This window comes from Somniosus microcephalus, chromosome 12 (genome assembly GCF_052327205.1).
Source record: "Somniosus microcephalus isolate GS21.2 chromosome 12, FLI_Smic_1.0, whole genome shotgun sequence".
Taxonomy (NCBI): Eukaryota; Metazoa; Chordata; class Chondrichthyes; order Squaliformes; family Somniosidae; genus Somniosus; species Somniosus microcephalus.
This window is the reverse complement of record NC_140998.1, coordinates 62,743,545-62,763,174: the sequence shown is the minus strand read 5'-3', so window position 1 is coordinate 62,763,174 and position 19,630 is coordinate 62,743,545. Positions and strand designations below refer to the sequence as shown.

The 19,630-nt window shown below is 42.3% G+C and overlaps 1 protein-coding gene across 3 annotated transcripts in view; it reads left to right on the top strand.

Moving 5' to 3' along the window:
• ppp2r5ca (protein phosphatase 2, regulatory subunit B', gamma a) overlaps positions 1-19,630 on the top strand; it is a 293,739-nt gene that overhangs the window by 208,264 nt on the left and 65,845 nt on the right. For all 3 annotated transcript variants that reach the window (XM_086002969.1, XM_086002972.1, XM_086002970.1), the window contains 3 exons: positions 4,012-4,104; positions 9,207-9,337; positions 11,221-11,280. In XM_086002969.1, coding sequence (XP_085859095.1) covers positions 4,012-4,104; positions 9,207-9,337; positions 11,221-11,280 — 284 coding nt within the window. The remainder of the gene's footprint in view (positions 1-4,011; positions 4,105-9,206; positions 9,338-11,220; positions 11,281-19,630) is intronic.

Genomic DNA, 19,630 nt, shown 5'->3' with positions numbered 1-19,630 from the left:
GAAGGGAATTGCGGAACGTGGAATCTGTCACTGAAGGCACGTTTGCCAGTGGTGGGGTGAAAAGAGATGGGGATGTGCAAGAGGAGTTGTGGCACTGGAGGAGGTTACAGAAAATGGGGAGGAGCTTAACTTTAGGGCAGCGGATCAGAGGCCAACTGGGAGAGTAATGGAGTTTGGCGGTGACAGAGGAATGGATAACGGTTTCAGTGACAGATAAGTGGAGGTTGGTGATGTTTGAAATGGAAGTAACAAGGTTTTTGGGTTGCAAGCTCCGCTTGAGGTTGAATAGAGTGCCATGGTTGCAAACATCTGATTTGATCTGAAGCAGTGGACATGGAGGGGGATAACTAGTGTTGAGGACTGAAGATGATAGCTGGAGGCAGTAGAGGCTTATCCAATTCTGGATGTCTGATGAGCAGTCAGAAAGCTTGGAGATGGTGGACAAGTAGAGCTGGGTGTAATCAAAAGTACATGTGGAAGCTGACCTCGTGCAGTTGATGACACCAAAATGGGGTGTAAATGGGGAAGAGGCAGCACCAAGGATTTATGTTTGGGGACTCCCAAGGTGACATTGCAGGGATGGCAAGAGAAGCCATTGGTAGAGATGCTCTGGCTATTATTATTGGATAGGTAAGAATGGAACCATGAAAGGACAGTCCCACCAAGCTAAACGGAGGTGAGGCATTAGAGGATGGTATGGTTAACCATGTCAAATACAACAGAAAGATCAGTGGTATAAGTTTGTCATTAATGATTTTTGTTAGCTATTTCAGTGCTGAGAAGGATGGAAACCTGATTGGAGGGATTCAAATAGAGTGATGGAAGAGATGGGCACATATCTGGAAGGTGACAACACCTTCAGAGACTTTGGGGAGGAAAGAGAGTTGGAGAGGGATTGGCAGTTTGCAAGAACAGAGGGGATGAGGGTGTTTTTTTTTGGAGGGAAGTGACAATGGTAATTTTGAAAGGGAGGGAGAAGGTGCCTGAGAGGAGAGAACAATTTACAATGGTGACCAGGCAGGGAAATTGTCTGATTAGCAGTTTAGTGGGAATAAGATCAAGGTGGGTTTCCGATGTGTCTGAGAGGGCATGGTGGAGATGGGAGAGAAACTCGAGACAGGTTCAGCACTAGGGTAGTGTGGTTCTGGGGAAAAGGTTTGGCTTGATGGGCAAGGAATAGGGGGAAGAAGCAGCAGAAACAGGCGGTTTCTATCTGTGACAAAGAAATCCATGAGCTTCTCGCTTGTTAAGAGACAGGAGAAAGGGGTTTAAGTAGGCGATTTTAAGTGCAGAAAAGGAGCCTGTCATTATCTTTGCCCTTCAGGGTGACCCTAGAGTAGTGGGTGAGCTGTTTGGTAGTGGAGAGTGTGGCCCAGTAGAGCTTCCATGTGATCCACCTGAACCAGTTTTGCACCAGGTATGCTGAAGTTTGTGCCAAATTTGAGGGATTGAAGAGGAGGACATCGCAAAATTGCTTCAGCCTACTGTTGCAAATTTCATGAGTCTACAGTAGATAATGGGCCAGATTTTGCTGAAACAATAACGATGTCTGAGCAACGCATGCTGTTACTAATGCACAAATTGGTCAGCAACGTAGCGAGGAAGAGATATCCTGTGAATTGAGAATTGCCATATGTTGCTGGCCAATTTACGCCTCTCTGCCATTAGCTTCGCGAAAATGGAGCCTCATGCTTGATCCCCCCGTGATTTTCATTAAGTTGCTGCATTTGCATGTTAATTGCCCATTAAATGCGCCACAGAAAGTTAAGTCCAGTAACTAACAAGGCAAGTATACTTAACGACATGATAATTGTTAATGACTGCCAATCAAACTCTCTTGGCCAAAAAGTGAACAATTATAAGCGTGAAGTCTCCTTCCTTCAGGTTGTGAATTATGATAGGAGATTGTAAAAATGTCTTTTTAATTTTTTTTTCTTTCTTTTCCTTTCTGTCTCTATACCTGATTTGACATTGGATTCACACACTCTAATTCATCCTCCTTCTCAGTCCTTCCTCTGTCTAACTTAACGGGGCACACCACGGGATGCCCTGCTCCAGCAAAATCTGACCCATTCTCTTAGGCTTATCATCACGACCACCCCCATAAGCAGGCCTTGCAAACCTTACTATGAGAAATACAGGAAACTTCACGATATCCGGCACCGACGGGACCGAGCTGCTGCCGATCTATCAAAACTTCCGGATAGACCAGCGCTAATGTTGAAGGATACGGAGGTTTTCATCTCCGTATCTGACAACAAACACTGTTGCTTAGCAACAGCTTGTAAACACTCGGCCCGTACCTTGGAAGCGTCTCTGAAGCTGTTGCTAAGCTACAGAGACGCTTTCCAGAGCCTGACTGTTATAAAAAAATAAAAATAAAAAAAAATGCTAGGAGAAGAAAAAAAACCTAACCAAAACGGCTGCTAATTTCTGCCGTTGGATCGAGGTTTCCGGACATACGACCTCCGGATAAACCAAAGTTTCCTGTATACCTTTACTGCCCAATATCTAGTTAGACATAGCGTTACCTGGGGATCAAACATGGACCTTTGTGTGTATGGATACTATGACCATCTGTTGCCACCTACATTTTCCTGTCTGTATTGAAGATGGATCAAGCACTCTAGTGAGATGAGCCATGATTATAAACCAACAAACTGATTTATTTTACATTTTTAATAACTATATAAATGAACAGATTGCAGGTTTCCAATTAGATGCATCTACTTCCTGCTGATCCTTGTAACAAAAGTATGCAACTATGTCACTATTCTAGGCAGATTTCATGTACAAGCAAACTGTCCCAGATGTAGCTGGCACAGTCTTTAGGTTACAAGTAGTATCGGTTCACTGGAGATAAGCAAAGAATGTCCTCTGACCACTCCCTCAACTCTGCGTGAAGAGGATTGGTCTACTGAGCTGCTAATCAAAATGACCACATTGAATGAAAACCTGTCCCATTGGTGTGGAAGTTTGCAAGCCCCTGTATGACTCTTCAGCTAATCCTCTCGCCAGATCTAATGAGGGGGGAAAAAACATTCTATCATAAGAAATAGGAGCAGGAGTGGGCCATGTGGCTCATCACACAAAATATCTAAGACCAGCCATTATTTGCCCTTATTGTCTCAAACGTGTAGTATGCAAAATTAAGCACGCTGATGTCAGAGAGCTGTTAATTCTGGGGTCTCACCTTGGAACTATCCTAAAAGGCTTGTATATCTCTGGGAGTTAACCATTTGTACGCTGAATCTGACTTTTTATCAATAACAGGATAAATTAAAACAAAATCCAAAATCCCTTCCAGACCAAGTAGAGAATAGTCTTAATTCTACACCTACATAAAGTTTTAGTTTAATGGTTTCTTATTACTGGTCCTATGTTGGGCCTTAGTTGTGGTTTCTCACTGAAAATCAGTATGGAACTACTAGCAAGCAACCTCCATCTGAGCGTAAGTGATTGTTAACTAGAAAGAATAGTCCTAATATAAACCTGGAAAAGCAAAAATAATTGTGAAACAAATTGCCGAGTCGTTACATTATCTAGACTTGTGCGAACCAGTTAAAACACACCCTCAGAGGGAGGTGCTCTAGGAGTGTGGGTAAAAAGCCTGCAGCTAATGTCTCTTGTGGTCTTCGCACTAAGTAATTTTCCACACCAGGAAGTTATATATTTCCTACCATTCTTTGTGTATTTTGTTTTTTTAAAAAGCGCTATTGGTGTAAAAGCTCCAGGTTCCTGATCTCTGCCTAGTTGCTGCAGGTTCAACAGCTGGGAACAAAGCACTTCCCAGCAGAGGGAGAGGTAAAATTAGTGGGCAAGTTGCCATAAGCCACTTGTGCATGTCCTATGGGGCAGCTCAACATATTGCAGCTCAGCTGTACAACATGGAACAACCAAAAGAGATTTACAAGTAGAACATGACATTTTTTAGTATCTCTTTAATGAATGTAAAGTAATCTTGGTAATCTGTTGATGCTAATAAACTTTATTCAAATTTTCTTTCTTCAGTTGGTGTATGAATTTTTCTTGAGGTTTCTAGAGTCTCCTGATTTTCAACCAAATATAGCAAAGAAGTACATTGACCAGAAATTTGTAATGCAGGTAAGAGAAATAACCAGCCGTTTTGATTTTTTTCCCCTTCTAAAGTACCATGTTCATTTTTTTAAAATTTATAATTCTTCAGTGTAGATGGCAATGGCTTACTAGCTTGCATTTTCTAATTTTATGGCATAGCATAACCTTTTTGTTAATCAAACTGGCCGCATTAAGTTGGATCTTGCTCAGCATTATTTTCCATGATTTTTGCTGCTAATTGGTGTGTGGTGATAGTCCAGACAAGATAAATCTTAGTGTGTAACTTCTTATTGGTGCATCAGATTCTACAGTGACTATTGCTGCACAGATTTGTAGGCGTCTCTGTTGGTAATGGGGTATTTTGCTTCATGTCATGTCTAATTTTGTAACGTTTAGTCATAGAGCTGCGATACTAGCTTTTGTGTTGTCCAAGTCACGTCACCATAAAGCAAACTAGAAAGGTTTATAGCTAGTGTTAGGATGCAGTCAGTATACTAGTTAACTTCAGTTTCTTCCCCCCCCCTCCCCCCCCCATTTTTGAGATATAATATGAAGCTATAAAAAGCATTGTTTGCCGACGTGACTACACTTCAAAAGTAGTTTATTCATTGTAAGGCACTCTAGGATCTCCTGAGGATATGACGGGTGCAATATAAATACAAGTTTGTTCTTCTGTATAGCATCTCATAACGTCTCCAATACCTCAAAGCAATTTACATACCATGAATTATTTTGAATGTGGTGACTGTTGGCACACGTGCCAGCCTTTTTGTACAGGGCAACATCCCATATATAGCATTTACCAGTTAATTTGTTTTTGATGCTGTTGGTTGAAGGATGAATGATAGCAAGAACCCTGGGAGAGCTCCCTGCTTCTTTTCAAATTATGCCATGGGAACTCTTGGTATTTAATAGAAGTTTAAATACTTTCAGAACATGGGTCGCTAGAGTATATGTTATAATAAAGGTTTTACCGTACTTTCACTGCATTGATTGCTATAACTTAGTTATATACATTGGGGTGAGGGATGCTCTGACAGGGCCAGATGCATCCCTGGTCAGTGGATGCTCAGGGTTTGAAAAGGGGGTTGCGGAGCTGCAGAAGGCTACAAGAGACGTAAGTCTTTGTAGTTATGCAGAGTAGTGAGGCCTGTATGCTCAGCAGTTAGCTCTAGGATTGATCTGGTTATGGATCGGAGGTTTATGCATTACTTGCTCTGATAGGCAAATATCCCATGTGTGCTTAGACCACATTAGTTATGGAAGGATGTTGGATTGCCGCAACAAGGTGCGGAATTTTCTTGTGGTTAGGAGCAAGATCTGTACAAGCTTGAGGGTAGTAGGGATTCCTTGCCCTGCTGGTAGTAGGCCGAGTATGTGTGGACATGGGTCCAACATGATGTATTGAGCTGGCGGTGTTTACCAAGAGTGGTCCTCGAATTAACCTGGTTTGGGGAAACTAGTCCAGGGCAACTGTCTAATTTGGAGGCCAGAATCTTGATCAGTACTTCATAATTGCAGTTGAGTGGTATCGGCATTGGGGTCTTTGCTTCGTTATGTATGATGATGATTGGAGGCTCGTGTTGAGCATAAACCAGCATGAATCAGGTGGGCAGAATGGCTTGTTTCTGTGCTGTACATTTTATGTAATTGTGGCTGATTAGAAAGATTCTGGGATGGGTCACCAGTATGTGGTAAATATCTTTCCTTTATGAGATGGAGAATTGGAAGGTTGGCTAGTGACTGTTCCATTTCTTGTGTGTTCTGTACCTTGGAGGTGCAGAGGAAAGCATAATATGTAGCAAACTCTTTGTCTCCAATGGGATCACTGAGGTTTTGACTCTCATTTACTGATTTATTCAGTGTTCATTTCATTTTCTGTACTTGTTTGTGCATGGTGTATGTTATGAGTTATCATCTTGTTCCCCATTCATAGTATTTGGCCTTGGTGTAGCAGAGTGTTATTACACACCAACAGTGAGTAGGCTGTTTAGCTGTCCCTAGATCAGGGCCTTCTCAGCTCTTGCTAAACGGAGCTTTTATGATGGGTTTCTAGTTCACCTGTTCTCTGTTCTGTATCATTTTTTCCCCCTGTGATTTCTGGGTGTAGTGTAGGTTTTATGTGGCTCTTGAGGACTGCCTTTGTGCTCTTTCATAATAATGCTGAGGTGGATTTAGGGCTCTAATTCTGAGGTAAAGTGGGTAAGCCAGGTGTAGATGGAGGTTCTCAATTTGTGGTCAAGGAGGAAAGGGTTGATGTGCCAGTGGGTTGTCTAATTATATCTGGAGAGTTATGGGCAGTTGTTTGTCACAGATGATAGTACCAATGATACAGCTCTGGACTTGTGCCAAGTGGTGTTCAGAAAGAAATAATTTTAAGTCTGGAGTGTGGCTTGTATGAGTTGGGTGCAGGACTTGCCATACATATGAGGCCTAGATCCCCCACACTGCTTGCACATTACTATGGGGTCGATTGAGCTTGTCGAGGTGTAGCAGCTGTTTTCTCCTGGGATGACCTACTCCACCGTGAAGGGTAGTTGCTTCTTGTTTAGCATTGCTACATTTCTGCTTTTGGAAGAGAATGAGGCTGTCTAGGTTTGGTTTACACACTCGTGAGATTTGCATGTTCTGTAGGACTAAGATAAGTTTATTGCAGGAAAGCCATGTCTGCCCTTTAAGGCAAGTCATGATTTTTTAAATTGAGACCGTTTAATTTTAGGGGTTTTATTTTATTAGCCGTACTGGTGCTTTGTTTGGTTTATTGTTGTTTCAGTTTGGCATTGGGCTGTGGACTGGACTGGGCTGTGGTTCTAGGTGCCAGGAACCTTGGCAAGCTATGTGGCAGAGGGTTTGTCCTTACCTAGGGTTGCTTGGCTTTCTATCATTCCCCTTTTCTACATGCTGGGCCACCTGTTCATTTTGCCAGGATGGTCTTCAATTTGTTTATTGGTTCCCCAGGTAGAGTGTGCATATGATTTTTCATCCAACCCCTCCATCCTGGCCCAGTCTGGTTCAGCTGGTGGGCCAAGGCATACATGAGGTATTTGGGGATTTTTGCATGTAGTATGTTCAGGGAACTTGTGAACATATCCACTCTTCTAGTCTCAGCAAGCAAGTCTATGTAGCTGTGTTTGGTTTTACCTAGGGCTTGTCTTGGCAACTATAGTGTGATTCCTTAGGAGGCTGGCAGGGTGGGTTGCTGTGTAGTTTTAGTGGACATCTGCGCAGCACTTGCATTCTCCTGTCCCATATGTGCTTTACGGCTTGGGGGTTGTCACTGACCATGCCTTTAGGGAAATTTGTTATGGGTGTTTTCCCTTTAACGTGAGGCTGTTAAGAGATGGCAAGGACTTTTAATGGTTGTGGGTGTGATGCGAGGGCAACAGCCCAAGTCTACAGCTTGAGTGGTTGGATAGCTGCTGCTTTGTTTGCGTTGGCCAGCATTGGGAGAGATGCAGGAATTACTCAGTTCCCCTTCCCCCAGAGGTAAGTGGAGGAGTTAGGGAGAGGATGGTAGCTTTTTACAGTGCTGGCTGTATGCCCATTGGGAATACTTCCCTGTTGCTATATGGATTCAGACGTTGTGCTAAATTGAGCTTTAAAATGTTATTACATTTAATCAGCTAGGGCATCTTGCACGATGCTACCAGTTCTGCAAATTTAAATTGTTTTCCCGCTTAGGGATATTGAGTTGGAGCCTTGGTTGGAATGTAGGCCCAGGTTACCATCCTAGGTTTCAGTGCAAGGAGTGTAGAGGGAGAAGGAAGCTGACTTCTGGGCCTGAATCGCATTGTTAGGACCTATGGCACCTATTTATATTTTTGATGGACATATTTTTTGTTCCATGTAACTGGTTGATAGTTTGCTGGGTTTTCTGGTGTCGGTAAATTTTGAACAAAAGTCTGCCATGGGATTTTTAACCAGAGCAGGCAGACTGAGCTTTGTTTTAATATTTCACCTGAACGATGGCTCCTCTGGTAATGTTGCACTCAGTACTGCACTAGACTGTCTGCCTAGATTATGAGCTCCAGTCCTGGAGTAGGGCTTGAACCCTCAACACTCTGATTCAGAGGTTAAAGTGCTACCAACTGAGCAAAACTGAAACAAGGAAAGAAACATCTGATTTCTGAAATAACTATAAATCAAGATAAATTGCTTGTTTTCAGTGTCAAATGGAATGGGAAGGCCATTCAATTCACTGAGCTAATGTCATCCAACAGACTGTGTGCAATTTGTATCGACATATGCTCACTGATTTATTTAATATCCTGAGAGTGATGAATAACTCGGTAAAATTTAGAACATTTTGTAATTTCTCTGTCAAACCCAAATGTTAATCTAAGGAAATTCCAGGATATCACCAGCATTACAATCTACACTTCAGCAACCAGTTGTTATCCCAAGGCCTCAAGAAGACTGGAACTGTAGTGTACAGTAAAATATTTGATCTGCCTCCAATCTTCGAACCTAAGCTTTGCCTCGCATTTAGCTCTTTTTTAATTTAAAGGAGTTCATTGGCCTAGTATTAACCTGTTTTGTTAGGGGTCCATAGTACATGTGCCACTGTGTGGATGAGTAATGTTCTACTAATCTCTATTCTGGTTTGTCAATGTTTTCAGCATTTTAAAGACTTTTGATCATCTCTTCTTGAATGCAAGCAAGCTAAATGTTGGCTTCTCTTGCTAAGAATTTTAAATCCTATATCCCTCTCCACTGTGTCAAAAGTACAATGTCAAAATAGCATGCACTTTCTGATTGCGGCCTTCTAAGTTACATTTTTAAAGTTTAGTCAAATATCTATACAGGTATGATTTAAACCTTGTTAATCAATTCACATCAACTGGATGCTCCTGATTCTGTTGTAATGCTGTCTTCCCTAAACCTGGCTACATAGTTTGGTGTAGTTGAGAAAAAAATGATACTGTTAAAAGTGTGGAGTGCATGGGAAGCAAAACAGCCCTCTGAAGCTCTACCTCCAAATCCAATAGTGTCTGACCATTTATCGTTACCTGTTTACTATTGCCAAGCCCATTTCCAACCAATATAAGTTGTAGTGCTCATTTGGTTAGGATTGTGTATATGTATATATAAAGTTTCAATGTCGCTAACTTTTTTTTTCATTTCAACAGCTGTTAGAACTGTTTGACAGTGAAGATCCACGTGAAAGAGACTTTTTGAAAACAACCTTACATCGCATCTATGGAAAATTCTTGGGCCTAAGGGCTTATATCCGAAAACAAATCAATAATATATTTTATAGGTGTGTGGAGAAAAAATAATTGTGTAAATTTGCCTGCTGTATTTTTTCAATCCGTAATGGGGAATGTAGTGTGTTGTAATTTTTTTTTTTTAACCAACATAGCAATTATTTTGAAAATGTGTAAGAAATGCACATGTGTAAGAAACTCACCCACCATGGCTCGTCTGTCCAGAAAGACCCTCTGAGTGTTCCTTCCCCCACTATCATGCAACTCAATCGTTCCTTAAATAATTCCAGGGTTTTCACTTCCATGTGTTTATTACTCTGAAGAGGAACTTGCTGGTTGTAGTCCTAAATTTATCTTTTACCAGTTATGTCCCTTGTCCTACTCATGGTTTAGCCTGAAAAGTTTTCCTGGATCTATGTTTTGCATGCAGTTTACTATCATATACCTCTATAAGGTCACCTTTTAGTCACCTCCTTTCAAGATTCTAAAGCCCAGTCTTTCCTTATACCTCAGCCCTCTGGCACGAGAGATCAGCCTTGTGCCTCTTCTGATCTTCTTCCAAGGCTTCAATAACTCCTTTGTATCTTGGTGACCAGAACTGGATATAGTACTCAAAGTATGATCTGACCTGAGCACTGTACAGTATGACTATGACTTCCACTTTTTTAATTTGTTCTAGGGATGTGGGCAATAATGACGAGGCCGCATTTATTGCCCATCCCTAATTGCCCTTGAGAAGTTCATGCGTTATTCTAAGCTATACATAATGCTCCTCCTGGTACGTTTTCCTACACTCTACACTGAACTATGGTTGGTCTCTTGGCTTGATTGATCAAGGTTTGAGGAATGTGGCAGGTCGTGATGTTTCAGATTGTGGTGATATTCTGCTGATAGCCCACAGCACCTCATGATGCCCAGATTTGGACCTAGATCTGTCTTTAGTCTGTCCCACTTAGCACAGTGGTATTGCCATATGTTGGTGACAAAACTTGGTCTTCCAGTACTGTGTGGTGATCACTTCTGCTAATGCTATCTGATGTATCTGTGACAGCACATTGGTGAGTAAGTTACTTCTTTCAGGACTCCGTGGTGGTAAAATCAAATTGCTCTTGGTGGTGGACATTGAAGTCCCCTACCTGGAGTACATTCTGTGACCGTGCATTCTTCAGGCCTTCTTCCAGGTATGTTCAACATGGAGGAGTACTGATCCGTCATTTAAGGGAGTGCCGTAGGTGGTGATCATCAGGAGTTTTCTCTCTCCTAGTTTTAGCTGAAGCCATGATACTTAATGGGGTCCAGAGTCAATGTTGGCTGCTGCTTTTGCCAATCTCTCCAGACTATGCCCTCACATCTGGTGGGTAAGGATATAACCAGGGATGTTGGCTGATGGATATGATTCTACGAGTAAATTATATCCGGCTGTTCCTTCACCAGTCTCTCCCAACTTGGGTACCAGCCTCCAGATATTAGTGAAGAGGACTTCAGGGTTGACTTGACTAAGATTGGCATGCTCTTTTCTTGATGCAATGTCTGGGCCGTCTGTTCAGTTTTATTATTACAGCATTGAACTTTGTTGTGATTGTTTACAACTGGGTGGCTTTCCCTGCAACTTCAGAGGGCATTAGGAGTCAACCCTATAGTCACATGTAGGTTCCCTTCCGTTGTTTGATTTTTAATGACAAAATGGAAGCTTTCACGGTTATTTTCCTGATGTTAACCCACAAATTAACAGATTTATTCATTTCAGTTTCACAGCATCCCATGGTGCATTTGAACTCATGACCTCTGGATTGCTAGTGCTGTACCATAACCACTAGGCAGCCATACCCTATATAATTCGGCATTATTCTGGCATTTAGATTTAGTTGATAGACTTAGAATACTGTATGCTTAACAAGTTTCTATATGTTATTAATTGTCACTTTATTCATCCTAGGTTTATTTATGAAACTGAACATCACAATGGTATAGCCGAATTGTTGGAAATTTTGGGAAGGTGAGTATTTATATTCTTTCATGAGCAGTTTAGAGACATTTGAAATTAGAAAGATTGTTATAATGACCATTAATATGTTTCTATTTTTCCAAAAGAACAGACCAATTATAGAAGTATTATTGATTATAATCACCATGACTACCATAGGAGAGATTGCATGGGTTTAATTATGCCTTGTTTGACTAGAAGTATTTAAAAATAGGTCTGTGGTATATCTAGAGGAAATGTAACTAGGTTGCATGTACTGTTTTGCTCCCATGTGGTAAAGCATTTGAATTTATCTATGCTTGTGACGAGGTTTATTATTCCAGTCGGTGTTTGCATTAACAAAGATCTTGACCTGTATTCTGTACTTGAGTGTAGATAAGATCTTTAAAAACGCTAACTGTACAATTCAGTTAAAGCAGCAAATAATTGCATTATATTTAATGCAGAAGTACCCAAGGACTATAAAAGTCAGCATGCTCACAGGAAACTATCATGAATCCCTTGTCAGTTTTGAGTGGTTTTTAGCATCTTTAAAAGCTGCTGTTTAACATTTTAATAAAAACTGCACATTTAACAATACTGGAGGATGTATTGAGAGGTTCATAAAGTATTTCTAAACCAAATTTTGCAAGTAACAGTTTAGAAAACTATTTCTCAGGAAATGTGTACGTGTGCTTACTTGAGCGGGGTGAGGGGGGAAGAGGAAGAAATGGGGCTTAATATGAAAAATATGAATGAAAAAACTCTGGATTGGAAAAATAATACTGTAATATTTGAAAATTGAATCTTGTGAAATAAACTTTACTGCTGTTGAATTTTGTACCATTTTGTATCCCTTGGGTAAGGAGTTTCACATGAAATACGCAAGCCAAATGCTCTCAAAGCACTTTATTATGCACACTCTCAGAAATCCAGCTAACACTAAGGAACCAAATAAAGGTCCTGCCTTTTCTTCCCCTTAATGCTTTAGAAACCCAGAAGTCTATGACCGTACTATGGTAGTCTATGACTGCCTTCGATGATCCAATGGAGACACATTTTTCCATGGAATCAGAACATACCACTTGCAGCTTTTATGCATTATAGTCAGCCATTTTAGCACAACAACAATTGGAAACCGCATTTCTGTCTGCTATCTCGAGTTAACAAGTTACAGGTAGTTGTATTGCAGGAACTAATTTCATACAAATTGTAGTCATATAGCTGAATTGAATAACATACTCCACAAATGAACATTGCATCTAATATTTTCAAATTAGCTACCTGATCTAATTTCAGAGTAAGAGTAAAAGCAAGTAAGCTTCTTTGAAGTAAGGAAAGAAGTCATAATTTTAATCCATGTTTGGGAAAAACTGCTTGTATATTGTTTACATACCTTTAAACAAAACAGAACACATTTCACTATTTGTGAAAGTGCCATCTACATTTATTTGTAAAAATTAATTTTTACTTTTCTGATGCATTTATCATGTACATGAATATTAAATAAACACTGGTTACTGTATTGTCCAAAACTTTCTACTATATGCAGAGTTCTATACAGTAGCAGTAAACTAACCTCTTAAAGAAATAAAATAAGGTTCTACTACCTCATCTGAAATCACCCATTGGTTGCAATCTAAAGGGAATTTAAGGTCATTGCATGTAATTATTACAAGCAGTCATTTTATGAGTGGACAGGAAAGTCATTCAGTTTTCATCTACAGTAAAACATTGCCTATCTGCATTAATGGGAACTGACCAGCTAGCAGTTGCGAAAACATGTGGATATCAGGTAATCACTTCTGCTGTTTTTGCCTACATAAAAGTCGGTGCATTTCCAAAAGTAATTTAATTGTGTAAAGCACTTTGAGATGTTTTGAAGTGAAAGGCAGAATACAAATGCAATTATTTATCTTGTACACTCATTATGTAATTAGCAACCCATACCCAATGTGCAGATGGAGGTTAGTTCCCTGTCCACTAAGTTTCAATAGCACCATAAGGGAAAAGCTGTTAACTAGCATTTAGTGTTGCTTATGCAAATTTTCCCAAAATTTATCACATTTGGTGCTGTAAATTGCCAATTGTAAGTTGTAACATAATACCAACAGCTGACAAATTGATTATATCTGTACTGAGTTGTAGTCTGATCAAAACTTATTTTCATTCAATGGTGCTGCAGTTAATGCTTTGAAATAAGTTGCAGTAGAAATTTGAAAAGTGCTAAACTCTGGATTATCTCTAGCTTTTGGTTACTGCTATTTTCAAAATGGAGAAAGTTCATTGTGGATCCATTCACACATTGACTGTGCAATGAGAAAACAAAATAATAACTACAAAACATTTAATTTAAAGCGACGATGTATATTTTATCACATCAATAAGAGAATGCACAAACTTTCCAAACAAACACACTTGCTCAAAGAGTGAACACAGCGGCAATGATGGTCGAGGTAGACACAGATATCGTTTCTGGGGAGATGCATCATGTGTGTAATTGAACACATGGTAAATAAATGTGCAAAATAAGCAATGTTCTACTGTATTTCCAGCTACAGCTTTTCAGTAGAAGAAATGAATGATCAGCACAGGGATAATGCCAGCAGGGAAAATACTGAACTTGTACCTCCTTTCTGATAGGTGCATTATTATAATGTCCTGTTGAAAAGACTTTATAGTCTAGGTATTTTTTTTTGGACAGCTGGGTGCTTCTTATGAGTAAGGACCCTTTTGAAGTCCATCTTTATTGCCAATTTAGAAACACATGCTTTATTTTTAGTGTTAAAAGGGGAGAAATTAGACCCAAAAACCTGGGTAAATTCAGAGAAAATCAGTTCAAACATTGACTGTCATTAAACTCAAAACAGACAAGAGTCTTTTTAAAAAAAATAAAGGTAAGTGACAGCCCACAGTTGCGCAGCTCAGACACCATTTTTATGTGGCTCACTATCAAATTCTTCATTAACCCCGAGATCATTTTTAAAAATTAAAAATGCATGTTTACTATTATGGTTACTGCCACTATGATGGTGAGATATTAATAAAAAATTGCAGATCATGCACAGGGGTACAGTTGCAATGTTTTTACTAATTATGCCTTGTGTGATCTGAGTCAGGCTTTGAATGATGACCTCGAGTCTTCAGGGGACTATTAGTTTGGCAACATAGCATGCATGCTCTATACGTAACTAGAAATGAGAGTGATATTTTCTGTAGCATAGAGTAAAGCCTTCATAGCAGTATATAAAAGATGATCAAGTCACTATTTAAAAAAAAAAAAAAAAAATCGAATAGCATAGACTTCATTTCTTTTCCTGTCAAATCAGATCCAGAATGCACAGGGAAAAAACTACTTTATAGCTTTTTTATTTGTTCATGGGATGTGGGCATCGCTGGCAATGCCAGCATTTATTGCCCATCCCTAGTTGCCCTCGAGAAGGTGGTGGTGAGCAGCCTTCTTGAACCGCTGCAGTTCGTGTGGTGAAGGTACTCCCACAGTGCTGTTAGGGAGGGAGTTCCAGGATTTTGACCCAGCAACGATGAAGGAACGGTGATATACTTCCAAGCCAGGATGGTGTGTGACTTGGAGGTGGTGGTGTTCCCATGCGCCTGCTGCCCTTGTCCTTCTAGGTGGTAGATGTCGCGGGTTTGGGAGGTGCTGCCGAAGAAGCCTTGGCGAGTTGCTGCAGTGCATCTTGTAGATGGCACACACTGCATCCACGGTACGCCAGTGGTGGAGGGAGTGAATGTTTAAGGTGATGGATGGGGTGCTAATCAAGCGGGCTGCTTTGTCCTGGATGGTGTCGAGCTTCTTGTATTGCTGGAGCTGCACTCATCCAGGCAAGTGGAGAGTATTCCATCACACTCCTTACTTGTGCCGTGTAGATGGTGGAAAGGCTTTGGGGAGTCAGGAGGTGAGACACTCACTGCAGAATACCCAGCCTCTGACCTGCTCTTGTTGCCACAGTATTTATGTGGCTGGTCCAGTTAAGTTTCTGGTCAATGGTGACCCCCCCAGGATGTTGGTGGGGGATTCGGAGATGGTTATGCCGTTGAATTTTAATGGGCAGTGGTTAGACCCTCACTTGCTGGAGATAGTCATTGCCTGGCACTTGCGCGAATGTTACCTGCCACTTATCAGCTCAAGCCTGAATGTTGCATGCAGGCATGGACTGCTTCATTATCTGAGGAGTTGCGAATGGCGCAGAACACTGCAGTCATCAGCGAACATCCCCATTTCTGACCTTATGTTGGAGGGAAGGTCATTGATGAAGCAGCTGAAGATGGTTGGGCCGAGGCCACTGCCCTGCGAAACTCCTGCAGCGATGTCCTGGGGCTGAGATGATTGACCTCCAACCACCACAACCATCTTCCTTTGTGCTAGGTGTGACTCCAGCCAGTGGAGAATCTAAACAATTAGAAAAAGGACGGTTTTGAGGCATGTATCTTAATAGTTGATGCCTGTACCTTTTTAAATATAAGTAAGGAATATAATATTCTTACCTTGTCAGTCATGTCATATTACTGAAAACAGCAAATTTACATAATAAGAACATTCTCCTAGCTTGTCCTTTGGGCTGCTCCCCTTATTTTAAAACAAGTGCCTCGATCCCTACTCTGAACCAATGTAAAAACCCATTCATGTCTTGAAACTGTCTCTGATTCTAATGCCCTCACAGCCCTGGTTCTTCCTCCGTCCTCCACGTTCTTCAGCCTCACCATGTCTGCCTTTCTCCCAGCTCCACTTCTGGGTTTACTTCCCATGCAGTTCTTTATATTTTTTTCCCCCTGCACAGCCCTGAAAAACCCATCCCACTGTCAGCTATGCCTCTGACTTATGATGCTACCCATGATAAACATGCTGGCTTCTTAAAGCCTCTTAAAGTGCTTGCTTCCTCCATGACTCTGCTACACTTCAGTCTTCTCATGGCTCCCTAAAATTTCCCAGATCACATCACATAAGTGGTCTGGAAAGCCCATCCTATTTGCTTTGTTTTTTCATTACCACCCTGCATCCTGACCACATCCTTCTGCTGACCTTATCCACCCCTCCCCCCCCCCCCCCCCGCCATGTGCCATCCAGCTGTGGCAGGATTCCTCTTGTAATCGGCACACCCCACGCCTACAACTTGAAAATATGGCCTATGGCAATTTGTGGCTCTGCACACCCACCAGTGCAAAACTCGATCTGCCTTCAGCAACTCCCGCTCCCTTTCCACTATGCCAAACTAACTACCACCCCCTATCGGAAAGGAGAATAGAATAAAAGACGAGCAGCACATAAGGAGAGGGAAGCAGAAGAGAAGGTTGAGAACCAGCAGCATGATGACTGACATGGGTAAGAGGGACATGCTTTTGATAATCACTTGACTTATCTCGCATCTTCAGTATAAACCCATTTCGATTCCAACCTCCCACTATTGATGGCCCTGCTTCCTTCATTCTTGTGCCCTGCTAGTTACCAGTCTGCTGTTGCTTCTGCCCCATTCCTATGTATCGTTCTCCCACTTCCTTTTCTACCCAATCTTAGTTCTTTTTTATTTCATTCACGGGATGTGGGCGCCGCTGGAAAGGCCAGCATTTATTGCCCATCTCTAATTTCCCTTGAGAAGGTGGCGGTGAACCAACTTCCTGAACCGCTGCCGTTCATGGGGTGAAGGTACTCCCACAGCGCTGTTGGGTAGGGAGTTCCAGGATTTTGAACCAGTGACAATGAAGGATCGGCGATATATTTCCAAGTCAGGATGGTGTATGACTTGAGGTGGTGGTGTTCCCATGTACTTGCTGCCATTGTCTTTCTAGGTGGTGGAGGTCACGAGCTTGGGAGGTGCTGTCGAAGAAGCCTTGGTGAGTTCTGCAGTGCATCTTGTAGATGGTACAAAGTGCAGCCAAGGTGCACCGGTGGTGGAGGAAGTGAATGTTTATGGTGGTGGATGGGGTGCCAATCAAGCGGGCTGCTTTGTTCTGGATGGTGTCGAGCTTCTTGAATGTTGTTGGAGCTGCACTCGTCCGGGCAAGTGGAAAGTATTCCATCACACTCCTGACTTGTGCCTTGTAGATGGTGGAAAGGCTTTGGGGACCCTGCTCTTGTTGCCACCGTATTTATGTGGCTGTTCCAGTGAAGTTTCTGGTCAATGGTGCCCCCCCAGGATGTTGATGGTGGAGGATTTGGCGATGGTAATGTCATGGGGAGGTGGATAGACTCTTGCTTGTTGGGGATAGTCATTGCCAGGCACTTAAGTGGCAAGTAACATTCACACCATACATCAGCCAAGCCTGAATGTCGTCCAGGTATTGCTGCATGCGGGCACGGACTGCTTCATTATCTGAGGAGTTGCGAGTGCATCAGCAAACATCCCCACTTCTGACCTTATGTTGGAGGGAAGGTCATTCATGAAGCAGCTGAAGATGGTTGGGCCCAGAACACTGCCCTGAGGAACTCCTGCAGTGATGTCCTGGGGCTGAGATGATTGGCCTCCAACAACCACAACCATCTTCCTTTGTGCTAGGTATGACTCCTGCCAGTGGAGAGTTTTCCCCCTGATTTCCATTGACTTCAATTTTACTAGGGCTCCTTGATGTCACACTCTGTCAAATGCTGCCTTGATGTCAAGGGAGGTCACTCTCACTTGCCTCTGGAATTAAGCTCTTTTGTCCATGTTTGGACCTAGGCTGTAATGAGGTCTGGAGCCAAGTAGCCCTGGCGGAACCAAAACTGAGGATCGGTGAGCAGGTTATTGGTGAGTAAGTGCCGCTTGATAGCACTGTCGACGACACCTTCCATTACTTTGCTGATGATTGAGAGTAGACTGTTGTGGCGGTAATTGGCCGGATTGGATTTGTCCTGGTTTATGTGGACAGGGCATAACTGGGCAATTTTCCACTTTGTCGGGTAGATGCCAGTGTTGTAGCTGTACTGGAACAGCTTAGCTAGAGGCGTGGCTAGTTCTGGAGCCCAAGTCTTTAGCACAACAGCCGGGATGTTGTCGAGGCCTTTGCTGGATCTGGTGCGCTCAGCCGTTTCTTGATATCAAGTCGAGTGAATCAAATTTGCTGAAGACTGGCTTCTGTGATGGTGGGGACCTCGGAAGGAGGCCGAGATGGATCATCCACTCAGCACTTCTGGCTGAAGATAGTTGCAAACAGTTCAGCCTTGTCTCTTGTACTCGTGTGCTGGGCTCCGCCTTCATTGAGGATGGGGATGTTCATGGAGACTCCTCCCGTTAGTTGTTTAATTGTCCACCACCATTCACGACTGGATGTGGCAGGACTGCAGAGCTTTGATCTGATCCGTTGGTTGTGGGATCGCTTAGCTCTGTCTATAGCATGCTGCTTCTGCTGTTTAGCATGCATGTAGTTCTGTGCTGTAGCTACACCAGGTTGGCACCTCATTTGTAATTCAATCGTGCTTGACTGATCTACTGGAATTTTTTGAGGATGTAACTGGTAAAATAGATACGGGAGAACCAGTGGATGTGGTGTATTTGGACTTTCAGAAGGCTTTCGATAAGGTCCCGCATAAGAGATTAGCGTGTAAAGTTAAGCACATGGCATTGGGGGTAAGGTATTGACTGGGATAGAGAACTGGTTGGCAGACAGGAAGCAGAGAGTTGGAATAAACGGGTCTTTTTCCGAGTGGCAGGCAGTGACTAGTGGGGTACCACAGGGATTGGTCCTTGGACCCCAGCTATTCACAATATATATTAATGATCTAGACAAGGGAACTAGATGTAATATCTCCAAATTTGCAGACGACACAAAGCTGGGTGGGCGTGTGTGCTGTGAGGAGGATGCTGAGAAACTCCAGGATGATTTGGACAGGTTGGGTGATTGGGCAAAAGCATGGCAGATGCAATATAATGTGAGGTTATCCACTTTGGTGGCAAAAACAGGAATACAGATTATTATCTGAATGGCAATAGATTGGGAGAAGGGGAAGTGCAACGAGACCTGGGTGTCCTTGTGAACCAGTTGCTAAAGGTAAGCATGCAGGTGCAGCAGGCAGTTAAGAAGGCAAATGGTATGTTGGCCTTTGTAGCGAGAGGGTTTGAGTACAGGAACAAGGATGTCTTGCTGCAGTTGTACAGGGCCTTGGTGAGACCATACCTTGAGTATTGTGTGCAGTTTTGGTCGCCTTATCTGAGGAAGGATGTCCTTGCCATGGAAGGAGATCAGCAAAGATTCACCAAGCTGATACCTGGGATGGCAGGAATGACGTATGAGAAGAGATTGGGTCGATTGGGCTTGTACTCGCTGGAGTTTAGAAGAATGAGAGGGGATCTCATTGAAACTTATAAAATTCTGACAGGACTGGACAGACTAGATGCAGGAAGGATGTTCCCGATGGTCGGGGAGTCCAGAACCAGGGGTCACAATCTAA